A 15,882-nucleotide genomic window follows, 5' to 3' on the forward strand; every position below is an offset into this window, starting at 1 on the left:
ATTGTTTAACCTTGTTTTATACATCTAACGTTCTAACAATAAGCCGTTTTAAACTTTGATAAATATATTTAATTCTAAAAAAAATCATTGATATTTTACGTCTTACATTGATATATCAATAATTGACTCAATAATAAGTTAACAATGCAGTCACAAGAACAAACAACGCCAATATTGACGTGAAACACGAAATTATGTGGCCTACAAACTAGATATTTGATACACGGTAAGCAAGACGGTTAACAAATATCACTCGTTCTTTTCAGCATGTGGCGGCTACCTAAGTGCAACTGACTCAGTTAAACATTTATATTCTCACGCTCGATATGGTCACGATTCATATGAGTCCCATGCCAACTGCGATTGGAGTATTGTGGCACCTGTGGGCCAATTCGTTAGACTCACATTCCTCACATTCGAGTTGGAACCAGAGGCCAACTGCGGTTATGACTTTGTCCAAATCCTAGGAGGATTAGAAGGAAGCGTTGGGCCGTATGGAAATTATTGTGGAACTAAGGTGAGTTAACCGCTGCCATGCGCTATGCCAAGGTTTAAAAACAATTTTAAATTATTAGTTGGTGACTAAAGAACCTACACCCAATGGTTATTTATTATTCTCGTTTAAAATATGAGCTTATAACTAATACAAAATTAGGTGTAGTGGATAAAAACTAACTATACTTGTTGAAGGGTTCTTAAATCTAAGTGACACTTATATAACCTATAAAGAATATAATTGTAGGACATTATCGGAAACAAATAATGATATAATACAATTTATGAGTGTGGGATTTGGGATTCAAGTGTGATTGGCGATAATTGCTAAAGTTTGGTTTGCGCTTTTAATTATAAACTAAAATATAGATAAGTAGCTTAACTTCGTTATGTAACCTAACAGTTACTCAGGCGAAGACATATTTCTATGTCTAATCTGTGACCATTTTGTGTCACGTGACTGACGTACAACACTTTATTTTCATAATGTCAAATAGAATATTGTGTAGGATTTCCTTAAAATCTAAATCGATCATAGCAATTTTAAAGATTGTTATGTCTCACTAGAACTGGGACAATTTCTATAGTCCATCGCATATTAAAATAAAAACAAATCATAGACGCTATAACATTATGGTATGTGCCTCAGATATCTGTATTTGTTATCTGTATTTGTTTTTTCCTAATAGTATCCCATTACAGTAGGCAAGTATTTAGTGAGATAGGTGATCAGCTACACACTCCGTCGACTGTCTGGGTTTAAGGCATGCTTGCCTCACGATGATTTCTTTCACCGTATCGGTGTTAGTAAAAAGTTTAAAATTATAAAAACTATGTATTTCAATCAAAAAAATATTTTTTTTTTATAAATACATGTGTTTTACTGAAATGCATTAATTCATACCAACAGATGCCTCCAGAAATTGTATCAACAACCGAAGCATTACTTGTGAAATTCCGTACGGACGATTCCATCGTATTCAAAGGCTTTTCCGCGTCGTACCAAGCCGTGAAGCCAGATGTATGGAGTGGGGAGGACAGCTCCGAAGGTGGGGAAGATGATGAGGAAGAGGATGAACAGATGCCTCCCCTCGTGGTGGGGAGGGGCCTACGAGGGTCGACGAGATATGTCAGACGGCCTACGTGACGGTGGCCATTACGTCATCCTAGACACAGGCGACCCCATAGGAACACAAAACGCACGAAGTCTGTGTTCGTTCATCGACCGTATTAGGGCAATATTACTGTTTGAAGTGAGTCATTTTCATTTTGCCGGATTAAAACGCGTTAATTTTAACGCGTTAAAATTAATTTTATAACTTCAGACAATAATTAAATATCATTCGTGTTGGCATTGTAATCATTAGTTCCTCACTTCATGTTTATTTTTCCATTTGGTCTGTTTAATTTTTCTCTTGCTCATCATCATCAAGCCGTCGCCATCCAGTTCATGACAGAATCCATGTCCAGTTCAGATTCGCTTATCAGCAAAATTACTTAATTTTATGTGTGTGTCATAATGGAATCATGGTGAATTTTTTAGGCAGTTTTATTCGTTACAAAAATAATTTTGCAACGGTATATTCGCGTTTTAATCCAATAACTTTTCTTTGTCTTAAAATTATCACAATTTTCAGAATATTTCTTTACAGCAGTAATACAAATTATATTTCCAAGCAATTCAATTGCGCCTATAAATTACTAAATTTCGGGCATTAAAGTCGTACCTGAATTGCACCGTTGTTTAAAGATAAACCATAAAGAAAAAATCAATAAACGATCCCGAGTAGAACCGGAATATAATTTTCACAACAGGTGCATACCACGTGTGTTCTGTTTTCGAATTTTAGTTTTAAGACTGCATTTTCAAATGTTTATTTTACTTAACTATTTATTAATTAGTTAACTTTTCAATTTGACTGCATTTTAATGTACATAAGATAACTAGAACTGCCTATTGGTTTAAAATACTCATAGAAAATCATTAAGTCATGAGAAAATATTTGTATGTTAGAATAGTTTATGTTGCATATTCGTACCAAAGAATAATTTCTATTCGATTTTTGTACAGTAAATACTTCATTGTAATACTTTTAATATTCTAAGTTGTACTTATTTGTATCTTATAATTTATATTGACATTTTAATATACTTTATGGTATTGGTAGCACCGTAAGGTTGACAGGAACGCAAAACAGACATTAAAAGTAATAATAATAATTTTTTGTATGGACCTAAGAAATTGTATGTCAGAACAACCATATACAAACACTTAAAGTATATCTAGCGTAAACTTCTTGTTGAACGTAATACTATTATAATATGAAATTGTATTGGAATAATAATATCTTCTATGCGTGTCCATTATCATTTAATGTATGTCATGTTGTAATAGACTTACTGTTAAAATTATAATACAATATATTTTTGACGTTTGGGCATCAATCACTTGTTTCTGAATTTAAGTGTTTTGTTTAGCTTAATTTTTCATAAAAATATTACTTTTTAACCTCATGGTAGAGATTACTATATAACTATGAACTCACTTTTGAAATATCCTTTACATTATGCCAAATTTCGCCATTTTCCTAGTCGTTATCATACTTTTGTAATTTTAATTGCATTCCTAAATTTCCGTAAAAATTGCTGAATCTATTACGGAATTTATTTTTTACAATGACAGAATTATTAATAATGTTTTCATAGATCATTTTGATTGTTTAATAATTGTTAATTCAATTTTATTTAAAAGTGTGATGTCTAGGTTTCAGTTGTATTGCATGACAAATTTTGTTATTTTTAACGAACGACCCGTTGAACTATTATTGTTAAATTGATTAGTAAATAAACGTTTTCGTAATCCCATATCAAGTATGCTTATGTAAGCCTGTATAATATAATATAATTAATAATAATATATTTCAATCATGTTTCAGTAGACCAAAATATTCGACTAGGTGTTGATCTAAGCACAATTTAGAATCATAATAATGTGACAATATTATTGTATAGGATAAATTATAATACGTAGAAAATAGGACGTTTCTATAAGTGTTCAATAATAATTCAGAGAAGTCAATTTCAACCATCTTTCCATTTTCAAATTTGATTCGTAGTAATTTTGTTAAGTAACTAACTCGTCAGATATAAAGTACTAAAAAAACCTATAGGGCTAAATTGCAAAACCGATACGAATTTCCAATGCGTGAAACAATCTAGCCTGAATGGCTACTCTTTCAAAATGGTCGAACTCAATAGATACGTCATCGAAAATCTCAATTTTGAAATCGTAATCAGAAAAGCATTTATAGCTACTGAAATTTTGCGTAATATTGCTATTATGCAAATATGGACGTTATCGGATTTTTGGTTATACCTATCTAGTTTACAGTGCCAAAAGTTACTTATTAAGATCTAGCATGTAGGTATTTTATGTAAAAATAATACAAATACGTAGAATGTTATAATTTTTTAAATAAAATAAATGTAATACCCATAAAATGTCTTTAATTTTTAATCCACATATTTAGTTAAGTTGCGCCGAGTAAACTATTATATAACATTATAAATAAATAAGTACGATACGTCAAAAATTATCGAGAGTTAAATTATCGAAAACAGTGAGACACTGTACTGCTCTGTTTCCCACGGATGCGGTTCAGTAACAAGCCTTCACTGACGATAATGAAGGACACTAACGAAGGTTTGTTGGAGCGCCCCAAAACTTCTATAGGAGAAGGGTCCTCTAAATTTAAAGTTTTCTGCGAGTGGAGAAAAAAGCAGAAATTCACAGTCTTTGTTGATGGTTGTTTTACGATAATATACAGTTAATGGACATGGTCTCGCCTTATTACATTTAAAATACTTTATATTTATAGATTCTATATAGAAATGATCAGTCAGTTTACGAATACATTATAAAACACAAACTTATTATTTGTATATGGTAAATTTCAACTCAATCAAAAAGTAAAAGGAAATGTACCAAAAATTATTATCTAGTAAATACATATACTACGTAAAAGAAGATGAATGATTTAATGAAAAATGAAAGCTGCTGGCCGCAAATCACTTCACTTCACTTGATTTTTTTAATGGCGACTTCAGTGTAAATCACAATTCCGCCAATGTCGCGTTCTAGGTCAAACACGGTGAGGATAGTTTTGATAAATTGAATTTAATCTAAGCAGAGTTACCTGAAACAAAGATGAAGACACAATAAAGACGACACACACAGACATATAATACCATATACAAGAGGTTAACATATATACTATAAAGTATGGAGGGGAGAATCTTATTTATAATTTTAACTTATTAACAGAAATAAATTTCCCTAAAATTTTAACGACAAAGCTGGATGGGAGGGAAAGTAGGAAGTTAAGGTTACATGGACGAGGGAAATTTGAAGGAAGATGGTCAAATAAAGAGTCATTAATTAAAGAACAGTTAAAAAATATATGGTCTGGCGAGCCTTCGTCCATATCATACTCACAGAGAGAACAACTGTCTTTAATTTTAATTTTGGCTAGGTGAACGTGAGTACAAGCGTGTCCCTACGAAGACGACAGATTATAGACGTGACCCTTTAGCTTAAAAAACTATGTTTAAAAAACCACGTCGAAGAAGGTATTGAACATTGAATATTAGCATAGTGTCTGCCAGTTTTTTCTCTAGAAGATTGCCAATCGGTAGCCCAGGATTTTAAAAGGTGGGAGTACGCAAGAGCTGTTAGGTCATGGACTGAGATGTTAGGATGCTCACAAGGTCCGCAGAAAATAGTACCTTTTGCACAAGTCAGCAGTTTCATTACCCGCTGTACCACAATGGCTAGGTATCCAAATAAGTACAATGTGAATTTATTTTTACTACGCCTACCTTCTCTTATTTTTAAAATTGTATTATGTTGTATGGATTGGAAAGGATTTCCTGTAAGCAGCTGCGAGAATCGGATTTTTTTTAAAACTCTGATCAGATTGTGGGACTCAGCATACAAAACAGCTTCCAGGATTGCAAAAGCTTCACCTGAAAATACGGAGATCAAAGGAGGAAGTTTATAACTCAATACTATTTTAAATGAAGGGACCCATACTGACGCACCACTGCACTCATTACTGGGAAACTTGGAGGCATCAGTATACATCGGTAACCAACCCTGACAGTCTCTTGAATTTTTTTCCCGAAACAGATGGAACCTTGGAGGGATTCTTTTTCAATTCCAAAGTTTGGAATTCCAAAAATTATTTTAGGATCAAAAATGAGGGGTTCGCAACTATTTAAAAATAAGGGTTACTAGGGAAAATTTCAACGGGATTAGTAAATACAAGGCCCAGTCAGCACTTTTTTTTTGGAGAGCACTAATGGGTGAGGATTTCATAGTACCAAGGATGATGCGTAAAAATTTCGATTGAATTTTGTAAATTTTGTCAAGGGCTTGCTTGTTCCCAGGATCGAAAAGGAAGGTGCCGTAATCAAAATTCAAAAATTCAAAATTCTTTATTTGTTCAGATATATGTACAATACAATTCAGATAGAGGCCTCCCTAGTAAGTCAGAGACCTGTGACAGGGAAGCTTCGCTCTTCTTTAAATCAACCAACACAATTGGTTTAAAAAAAAGAAAAATAAATAAATAAAAATAAACAAATATATGAATATATTATGATGACTATGTAAATGTAATGTGTTTGTGAAAGACGAAACAAATGTGTGCGCGTGTTGCATGAAAAGATGGATTAAGGAAAAAAATTATATTAGATGATTTAACAATGCTTCTGTTTTGTTGTAGTTAAGTGTACCGAGCCAATGGTTTAAAGTTGTTTTACATTTATGGTATGTAAGATTATGAAAGCTAAGGGTTTTATTTAAACTATTATAGAGATAAGCTGAGCGATTGTTGTATTGCTTACGTGCAAAGATTGTCTTGCAAATTGTGTAGCTTATTATATTATGTTGGGTCCTTTTTTGAGGTGTGTCTGTTTTATGTGGAGAGGTTGCGTGTCTCCTAAGGACACAACGGAGAATATAGAGCTAGCGTATGGTCAGTAGTTTGCAAGACTTGTACAACTCTTCAGTTGGAAAACTTTTATTTTTTAGTAACATTATTTTTATAATTGCTCTCTGAGCTCTTTCAAGTGCTAGAACTTTGGTTTTCGCACAACCACCCCACACTGTGATACAGTAGGTGATAACAGATTGAACTAATGCTTTATACACGGTATATATGATGTTTGGTTCCGCTACATGACGTAGATTGCAAAAAATCCAGCTTAACCTACGTATCCTTTTTATTACTGCATCAACATGGGCGTGCCAGTTTAGATTTTGGTCAATAATCACACCTAAGTATTTAATCTGTTTCACCCTAAGCAGCGTGTCACAGCCGCAGTCTTCACTACAATTGCAATTTAGTTTGTGTAATTTTATGTTAAGATTGGAGGGGGGTTGGCTCTTATCACGTATAGCAAAAGTTATGAAGTTAGTTTTAGATGGATTAATAGTTAGCTGACTGCTGGTTAAGTGCGCGTTAAGTTTGTGAAGATCCGCTTCAGCGTTTTTATAAGTTTCCTCCCATGTATCCCCATAAAAAGTTAGTGCCATGTCATCAGCATAACAAGTGATGATACCTTTATTGATTTTGGTATTGCACATTTCATTGACATATATCAAGAACAGCGTTGGCCCTAAAACCGAACCCTGAGGGACGCCGGTCGATAAATAGTGTAAGACACTTTTGTTTCCGGTCAAGGCGTTCAACTAGGTAATTTATAACGGCTAGGATAGCATCTTCAGTACTACAATTTGACCGAAAACCAAATTGTGTTGGTGAGAGGAGATTGTATTTATTAAGGTAGGATATTATTCTTGAGTTAATAGTTTTTTCTAGGATTTTGGATATAGCTGTTAAGATAGAGATTGGGCGGTAGTTACTGATGTCTTTTTTATCACCACTTTTGAAGATTGGATGGATAATTGAACTCTTAAGAATGGTAGGGAAGACACCGGTTTTATAACATACATTGCATAATTGAGAGATAATAGGAGAAAGTAATGGTGATGCTAGTTTTAAGAAGCGGTTGGAAATATTATCTATTCCAGTTGCACTTTCTGATTTAAGGTTTTTTATTATAGCAGAGATTTCATTGGGTTCAGTGTCAAGAATTCCTATTGATGTTAATTGCGTCTTATTGTTAGACTGGAAGTCGAAGTTTCTTGGGGTGGATGGTAGTTCTTTTGCTAATAGTTGACCTATATTTGCAAAATAGTTATTTATATGAGCAAGTGATGTTTCTATGGTAGGCTTTATTTGCATAAGTTCTAAATTATTGTTTCTTGATTTGTGTAGATTACTTATTTCTTTAATTGCATTCCAGAGGGTTTTAGTATTATTGCTTGTTTTAGATAATAGGTCACGATAATACTTGCGCTTCAGATTTTTGATTAAATTGTTGCAGTAGTTACGATAACGTCTGTATGTTATCTGGAGTAGGTCGTTACTAGAGTCTGCTTTGAGTTGGAATTGGAGTTTATTCCTGTGTCTTATGCATTTCAGAACACCGGGTGTAATCCAGGGCTTTAAACAAAGCTTGGTTTTTGGGATAGTTTTTATTTTAGTGTTTGCCTCAAGAATCTGTGTAATGATATCAGTCAGTTTTTGCGTTAAATCATTGGGATTATCGATTGTTAATAGATGAGAGAGGTCGGTTTGCGTCAGGGTGGATACTGCACTTTCATAGTCGGTTATGGTATTATATTTACTAACTTCGGTCGAAGTCGTGTGTTTGGATATGTATAAGAACACAGCTGAGTGGTCAGTTATTGTAGTTCTTAAAACGGCTACTTTTGCTGAAAAACATTTAGGGTCAAGGTTAAGCATAGCATGATCTAGACAGTTTTTGTCTCTGGTTGGTAAGCGGTGTCCTGGAATCAGCCCTAATCCCGAGAGGTGTGTTAGATAGTCAGTACCGTCCAAGTCAGTAGATTCATCTAAAATGTTTGTATTAATATCGCCTAGTATTATAATATTTTTAGTCAGGGAGTTATCTTCTAGGTATTTAGTCACTGATTCAGTAAATTTCTTTTTGTTGCTGTTTGTATGTGATCGGTAGATTCCGAGTATGGTTAGGTTTTGTATTTTGATAAGCATGCCAGAAGCTCCGTATAAGTCTAGTTCTTGCTCGGAGTGTTCAATGTTATCTTTGAGATAAATAACTACACCATCGTTTTGAGTTTGTTTTTTTGTTGTATGATGGGCCTGATAGCCTTTTTTGATAGGGAGGGGTTTATCGTGGTGAAGTCTACATTCTGTTAGAATAATTATATCCGGGTCTGTAGATAAATCAAGCAGCTCTAAGTTTAAATCTAAGTCATCCGAGTTCTTATAAACACTTCGTATATTTTGGGTTAGAATATAATATCCCTGTTTTCGGGTTGGAATGAAATTTTTGAGCTCTTCAGGTAAACAGAGAGTTGAGGAGAAATTAGATGTTTTGTCTAAATCTTGAAAGTACCTATCCATTTCTGAGTTTGGTAAGGCCCAGGGGGCTGTGAGTTGTATTTGAATATGGCTTTTTCCATAAGTGAGGAACCAGCAGGAAGCAAGGTAAGATGAAACAGGATAGGGTATGTATTAGGAATTGGAAATCATGTAATTTTACTTTGATGTGTTTATGCAATGGTAGGTATTGAGGCATTATTGTGAAAAAGTTAGCAGTTATGTGTAGATGTTCAAGATTATTTACATAGAGAGTATGAGAGGAGTGTACGTCAGCACATGAGTTGAGAGAGGTGAGTTGACAAGACAGTACATATGAGTTACATAAACTTAAGTAGAAAACATTAGAATTAGTTATAGTACCTGAAATTAGTACACAAGAAAGTGGGATACAAAATGGTACAAATAATGGTTGACACAGAATAAGTATCCCGATTAGTCAGTCTAAGTTCATTAGGTTTTGAATTTGGGCCTCATTTGTAATTTGTAGAATGGTAGAGGTGTCGTCTTTTCGAAGATATAAAAGTCCTATGGCCGTCCAACAGTACTTGTATTTCTTCACTCTCTTCACGTCTCGAGCTAGAAAGTAAAGCCTACTTGCCTTCTGCGTTAGTGATTCCGAGATGAAGATCGGTACATCGGGGTCTTTCTTAAGTCCGAGGTGTTTAGCACAGAGTTTGTTGGTTGGGCCAGTGTTAAACTTCTTAGCTGCATAGAGCAGTTTGTCTCTTGTAACCGTAGAGGTTAGTTCGATTACAATTGTTTTTGTAGAAGAGTTTCTCCTTGTTTTATATATATCCCTTATGTCCTCTTTGTTGATTTCAGATTTTATATTTTGCGCAAGGTTTGACATTAGTTTAATGAGGTCCTCTTTAGATTCTTTACCTTCCAGAGGTACATTTCTCATCTCAATAGTTGTCTTCTTTTGTTGTCTGGCGGTATCTTCTAATTTATGTTCTAATATCAAAATTTGTTCATCGCGTTTTTTTATCTCTATTTCGAATGACTCAATTTTTTTTTTAATTCTAAATTTTGCTCTGCTAGGAAAGTAATTGACTTTTCTATATTTGAGTTGCTCAGATTAAGGGCAGAAATCATTGGGAATAGCTTGTCCATTTGCTTTTGATGTTTCTCTCCCCACGAGGTAATAATATTTTTCATTTCTTTCCTAAAGTCAGAAATTTCCTCACTGTGTGTTTTTGCAAACCTTTTACGTTTTTGCCTAGAAGTGACAAAGGTATGCTCTTCTTGTTCCTGTAAGTTAGGCTCTGACGTAGATTTTTCCAGGGAATTATTATTCATTGAGGTATTCATTGTGTGTTACCTTGATCTTTATACCAAGAGCGCAGAAATGGCAAGGAGATATGTCTTGTATTTAGTCACTGGTCGGGGGTGTGGCCTTGGTTGACACTCCTTCCTGCAACTTGCGTATGCGTTGGGGGCGGCAGCAAGTGGGCGGTGACTTAAAAGAATGGTGGCTACTCCTATGATGCACTGTTATCCTAGTACTTTCAACTATTTTATTTATTAGAATTTTGAAACTTTTTCAATTTAATTAAACACGGGTTGGGTTTTATACACGACTACTCTAAGCGAAATCCAAACGGAAGAGCATCAAAATTGCTAAAATAATCTAAAGCTAATAATCTAATTGCTAAAGTAATCAAAATTGCTTCGTACCACAGCATTGTATAAAAGCTTTTGCAAGTAAGGAAGTGGTCCCTTACACCGGATAACGTACGGAGAACGTTTACACCCTTCCCACTTTTTTAAATCACGTGGTTGAAAAGAGGAACACCGTTTAACTTTGAGTCTAAAATAAGGCCTAAAAATTTTACATGCTTACAAGTAGGTATGGGGGACCCTTTATATGAAATGTTACATTGAGGAACCTTGTATTTTGTAGTAAACGTGACTGCCGAACATTTGGACACAGAAATAGAGAGACCATGATCATTTAACAAATCACCCAAGTAATCCAGAGCCGAATTTAGGCGTGATGATGCCTCTTCAATTGAATTTGATGAAAAGTATAAGGCTACATCGTCCGCGTATTGAAGGATCTGACAGAAGGAATTCACAACAAGCTTCAGATCATAGGAGTAAATATTGTACAGAAGTGGACTCAAAACCGAACCTTGAGGTAAGCCTCTAAAGCGAGCTGATGTTTCCTGATAGGATATATATAGGAGACATACAATATTTTATATTTCTTTGTCTATTATGTTCAGGACATGCTTTGTTGGTGGCATAGTGAGAGGCAGTGCAAAATAAACATAGGGATTCTGATTCATGGATACTACAATCATCGCCAGAATAGGCTAGATTACGTTGGTAAGTTTCAATGGGGACGGAATTATGGCAGGAGAATACTGTCTCCGGAAGTCATTGTCTTTGAAAAGTCAAAACCACAGTTTGCGTTGGAGTCCATGTAATTTGACCATTCAGTTGAGTTCAACTTGCGATTAAGGCGTCGAGCCTTGAGGACTATACCAAAACCTTCAGGAATTTCTAACGTTTCAACAAATTCCTGCATCGACCAATCAGCTGGGACACCTTTAACAAGGACCATACGGAAAACATTGTAATTAAGAATGGTAACAGAATAATTGTTGGAAGGCACAATGGGATTAGACATAAAATTATTAGCATCTAAGACCGACTTAAACTTAACAGATATTCTGTTACGGCCCTATTTTCTTTACACCATTTTGATCAATATTGGATACTTTGTTTTTTATTAAAAAGTGACCAAATTTAATTGAACGGATTGATGAACCAGAGGACGAGTCTGATTCAGGGCAAGAAACGTGGACCAAAAAAGGGCCTTTGTCATTGATATGGTATGACTTATGTGAGTCAGTGAGTGATGGATGGGAGTAAAAGCCAGGGTTGACGTCATCAGCAGATGACCGAACATCAGTCATTGGTTTTTTGGAAGGTTCCGCTAAACCTTCATTGATAGTATTGAGTATGCGTTTGTCACCAGGTTGGGGAGCTCTGGGGAGGATAAATCCATTGATTCCACTCTATCCAGAGGATCAGGGGGGTCTGGAGGGCGTTTCTCCATTATAGACTACCAAAAATATAAATGTAAAGGGAGAAAAAATCGGGCCGCAAATTTTCTGGTTCTAAGTTTTACGCACTGGCGTAATGCCAATTGTCAGTTGTCATATTAAATTTACGTCAAAATAAATGTCTACGTAACGCAATGTTATTATTTTATTTACCTATTTCCAGTCTTTTGTGAATACTTCTTTCTTATAAAATTACTTTCTTAATAATTTTTTTTATAAAAAATTGTGATACATATATTTAAAATATGGCATCCTTAGCTATTAGAGTGAAAAGTAAAAACGGTCAGCAGTTATTAAAAGACTTGACCTCTGAAAGTACTGTGGGTGAACTAAAAATGTATCTTTCTAGTGTAACGAATGTAAGTTGTGAGAGAATAAGCGTCTTATTAGGGTATCCACCCAAACCTTTAGATATTAGTAACGATGAGAAAAAATTAAGTGAGATTGGTTTAAAATCCGGCGAGACCTTGATAATTGAGGAGAAATCTGTGCCAGCTACTGAAACTTCGACTCAAGCAATAAATAAAAAACCAGTTGAAAATGGAATAGCGCCACATGAACCGAATGATCCTTGCAGACCCGGAATTCTTATGAAGAAAGTAGTTCCTTCAGATAACTCTTGCCTCTTCACTAGTATAGGTAACCTTTTATTTGTTAGTACTATCACAATATATTTTTTTTCGATAATTTAAAACTATTTGTCATAGAAATTTAACTACCCTTTTATTCAATATTTTTGTTTGAAGTTTAAGTTCTTTTTCATTTAATTGAAATGAGAAATGGTATGTACCCATTAAATAAATATTGATTTACTGAAACCTAGTGAAGGACTTTTTTAGGATCTAATAGGATCTACATCATGTAAATTTGTTTTATTTACTCAACTCTGTATAAAATGAGAATATGTCTATGTTGTAGGATTTGTATTGAATGGAAATGTTGATACAACTGTACATACCCTCATGCGTCAGATAATAGGTATGGAAGTAGCTGGTGACCAAGAAACTTATAATGAGGCTATGCTTGGTAAACCTAATGCTGAATATTGTGCTTGGATCCAACAGCCAAGCTCCTGGGGGGGTGCTATTGAGGTAATGGCAGATAATTTTATTTTGCATTATGTTATTCCCAGTGTTAGAGTGCAGTTAAGCAGATGATACTCAAGGTTGTCAAGTTTGTACAGTCAAGAAATACATTGTAGAGAAATCGACATTTCCTAGACCCATAAAAATTACGAAACACATACTATACATAGTACATACATTTAAAGTTCAAGACCCATGCCGAGTTGTATGTGTCACTTTATGGAATACAAAACTTATTCTTAGAGGTAATTCGACATTAATTAAAAAATATATTTACAGGTAGCAATATTGTCTAGATTTTATGGCATAGAAATGGCAGTTGTAGACACCTTAAATGCAATTATCAATAGATTTGGAGAGGACAAGAATTATGGACAACGAGTGTTTCTACTGTTTGATGGTGTCCACTATGACCCATTGTATTTAGAACAATCAGATGTAAGTAAACATAATTAATGTTTTGAGAAGGGATTATTGATTTAAATATTTAAAATTAATAGTGGGAGTATTAAGTGTGACAAACTTTATAAATCAGTTTATATACATTGAGATGTTTTTCTGAACTGTATGGTAACATGGGTCATACTTGTGATAAAAATAGAAATTGATAATATGTATTTTATTCATAGCATTTTCATTATCTAATATTTTTCTGTTCTTTGTTAAAAACAAAATACTAAATATTACTATGTGTATGCACAACTTTTTTTTTTATTAAAAATCATTTTATAAATATTAACTTGCTTTTAGGGTGGAATTCAAACTGTATTTCCAGCTGAAGATATGGATATCTACAAAGAAGCTGAACAACTAGCAAAAGAAGCCAAATCTTCGAGACAGTTTACAGACCTAAACAAATTCACTTTAAAGTGTATGATTTGTCAGAAGCTCCTAACTGGACAAGTCGAAGCACAGAAACATGCTAAGGAGACAATGCATACTAATTTTGGAGAAGTCTAGCATACAAGGAGCAAGCCAAAGGGCATACTAACATCACTTACTAAAATCCTAGATAAATTCTTTTTGGCTCATTATTAGGCTACAGCTGTTTGAAAAGTACATTACAAAAGCTTCATTTTGTTACGCATCAGTTTGTTTATTTTAATAATAACGATTTATTTTTACTTATGACCATTGATTAATTTAAGCATTATATATAGTAAAGTTGTTTTATTTTTTAGCTAAATAATTTAATTTTGAGACTGATACACAAATGAATTGTATGAAGAATAACTGTAAGTATCAATACTGACACAAGTACTGCCATTAACATTTTAAATTCACCAAGTGCTTATATAGTAGAACAGTAACTATAATAAAATATCATGTTTGTAGAATCTTTAAAGCTGGGTACCCACCATATATATAGAAGCAAATGACCCCATTTGAATCTATATTCTGTGTTTATACATAGGTTGTCCTTAAGTCTATATTTTTTCTCACTTTTGTTTTTAGTACTTGATAGAAAACAGCTTTAAGGGTTAAACAAATACTCATAGGTTTTAATAAGAATGAACTCGAACCAATAGATAGACTGGGTCAATTTAATAGTATTAGAAAAATGAGAGATAAATGTATATGTAAATTTTAATAGAACTCTTAACATAAAATAATTTAAATACTTTTCCATTTTATTAATCAATTACTTATATTAAGGTTATGTAGCATTATAGCCTGAAGGTTTGGTGGATTTTTTTAAATTTGCATGATTGACACTCATTAATGACAATGTACTATTGATACATTTTTGATTCCTTAATAAATAAACTGCTATTTTTTTTAGTTTCATTTCTTGAGTAATTTATTAATGTGACATATTCATATTATGGCCAAAATTCGACATCAAAACCTATTTGTTATAGTTGTGTAGTACCGCTAAAACTGTATTGATTTAGCGACTATAAAAATGGACAGGCAAACTGGCAAAATTAAATTTTTTTTTTTGAAGAATTTTATTAGGGGACTGCTCTAAACATTTGTAACACCTATAAGACGCAAACGCCATCTTGGATAGGTTAGTTATTTTCTTCACTCGTTGCATAAGTTTGGTATTACGTGGTATGAAAATAGTTTGGGATCGCTATGTTGAATATCCTTCACCCGTCTGGTTTGCAAAATAAAAACACATTATTCAGACATGATTTATTTTTAACACAAAAATGTACATTTTCAATAAATATAGTATCTAGTCACGTCAGATTCTATCACTTGTCGTTAATTCTATGTTTTATACAATGTTGTTTAACAACATCTTAGCTTATATTTTAAAATGTATTTTAATAATGAAATTGTGCACTGCGGGTCATCCATAGTGAAGAAATTTTTTATAAGAGTATCTCATACTCTTAACTATATGTAAATTCTAGCCACGCACGCCTCCGTTAATTAGACTATTTTAAAAGTTCAAATGGCGTTCTTAACTCTAATACTAGCAAACTTCAATTGTTATATTACAAAATTACATTTAAACCAATTAATATATTCAAAATACTTATTATTAAATATTTTATTAAAATAAAACAATCCATAGAGTTTTATTGCTGAACAGAATTTCGTATTATAAAAAAATAGTGCTAGACTTTGAAAGTGTTAAGATGGCGAAAAATTATTAGTATTGAATTGAAAATTGAATGTATAGCATGACATCACATTTAGTTTATTGCTATATTTTAAAGCAAGTTTACATGTTTTCTTTCGAATAATGAATGAATGAATAACGTATCATTTTGAATC

At 33.4% G+C, this 15,882-nt stretch overlaps 2 protein-coding genes across 3 annotated transcripts in view; both read left to right on the forward strand.

Moving 5' to 3' along the window:
* Positions 1-3,989, forward strand: part of LOC123719931 (tolloid-like protein 1) — a 60,805-nt gene extending 56,816 nt beyond the window's left edge. For both annotated transcript variants that reach the window (XM_045676254.1, XM_045676261.1), the window contains exons 19-20: positions 267-517; positions 1,406-3,989. In XM_045676254.1, coding sequence (XP_045532210.1) covers positions 267-517; positions 1,406-1,642 — 488 coding nt within the window. In that variant the 3' untranslated portion in view covers positions 1,643-3,989. The remainder of the gene's footprint in view (positions 1-266; positions 518-1,405) is intronic.
* Positions 3,990-12,212: 8,223 nt separating this feature from the next.
* LOC123714087 (ubiquitin thioesterase OTU1) lies at positions 12,213-14,520 on the forward strand. Its single transcript, XM_045668196.1, has 4 exons — positions 12,213-12,703; positions 12,983-13,155; positions 13,429-13,587; positions 13,900-14,520. The coding sequence occupies exons 1-4, from the start codon at positions 12,310-12,312 to the stop codon at positions 14,107-14,109; spliced, it is 936 nt and encodes a 311-aa protein (XP_045524152.1). The 5' UTR covers positions 12,213-12,309; the 3' UTR covers positions 14,110-14,520.
* Positions 14,521-15,882: the final 1,362 nt, after the last annotated feature.

The sequence above is a fragment of the Pieris brassicae genome, chromosome 1 (genome assembly GCF_905147105.1).
Source record: "Pieris brassicae chromosome 1, ilPieBrab1.1, whole genome shotgun sequence".
Classification (NCBI taxonomy): domain Eukaryota; kingdom Metazoa; phylum Arthropoda; class Insecta; order Lepidoptera; family Pieridae; genus Pieris; species Pieris brassicae.

Excerpts from the sequence above, each read along its gene's own strand:
- LOC123714087 (XM_045668196.1), top strand. The coding sequence starts at position 12,310 with ATGGCATCCTTAGCTATTAGAGTGAAAAGTAAAAACGGTCAGCAGTTA. Across the intron at positions 12,704-12,982 it reads TTGCCTCTTCACTAGTATAG|GATTTGTATTGAATGGAAAT; the intron begins GTAACCTTTTAT and ends TCTATGTTGTAG. Across the intron at positions 13,156-13,428 it reads CCTGGGGGGGTGCTATTGAG|GTAGCAATATTGTCTAGATT; the intron begins GTAATGGCAGAT and ends ATATATTTACAG.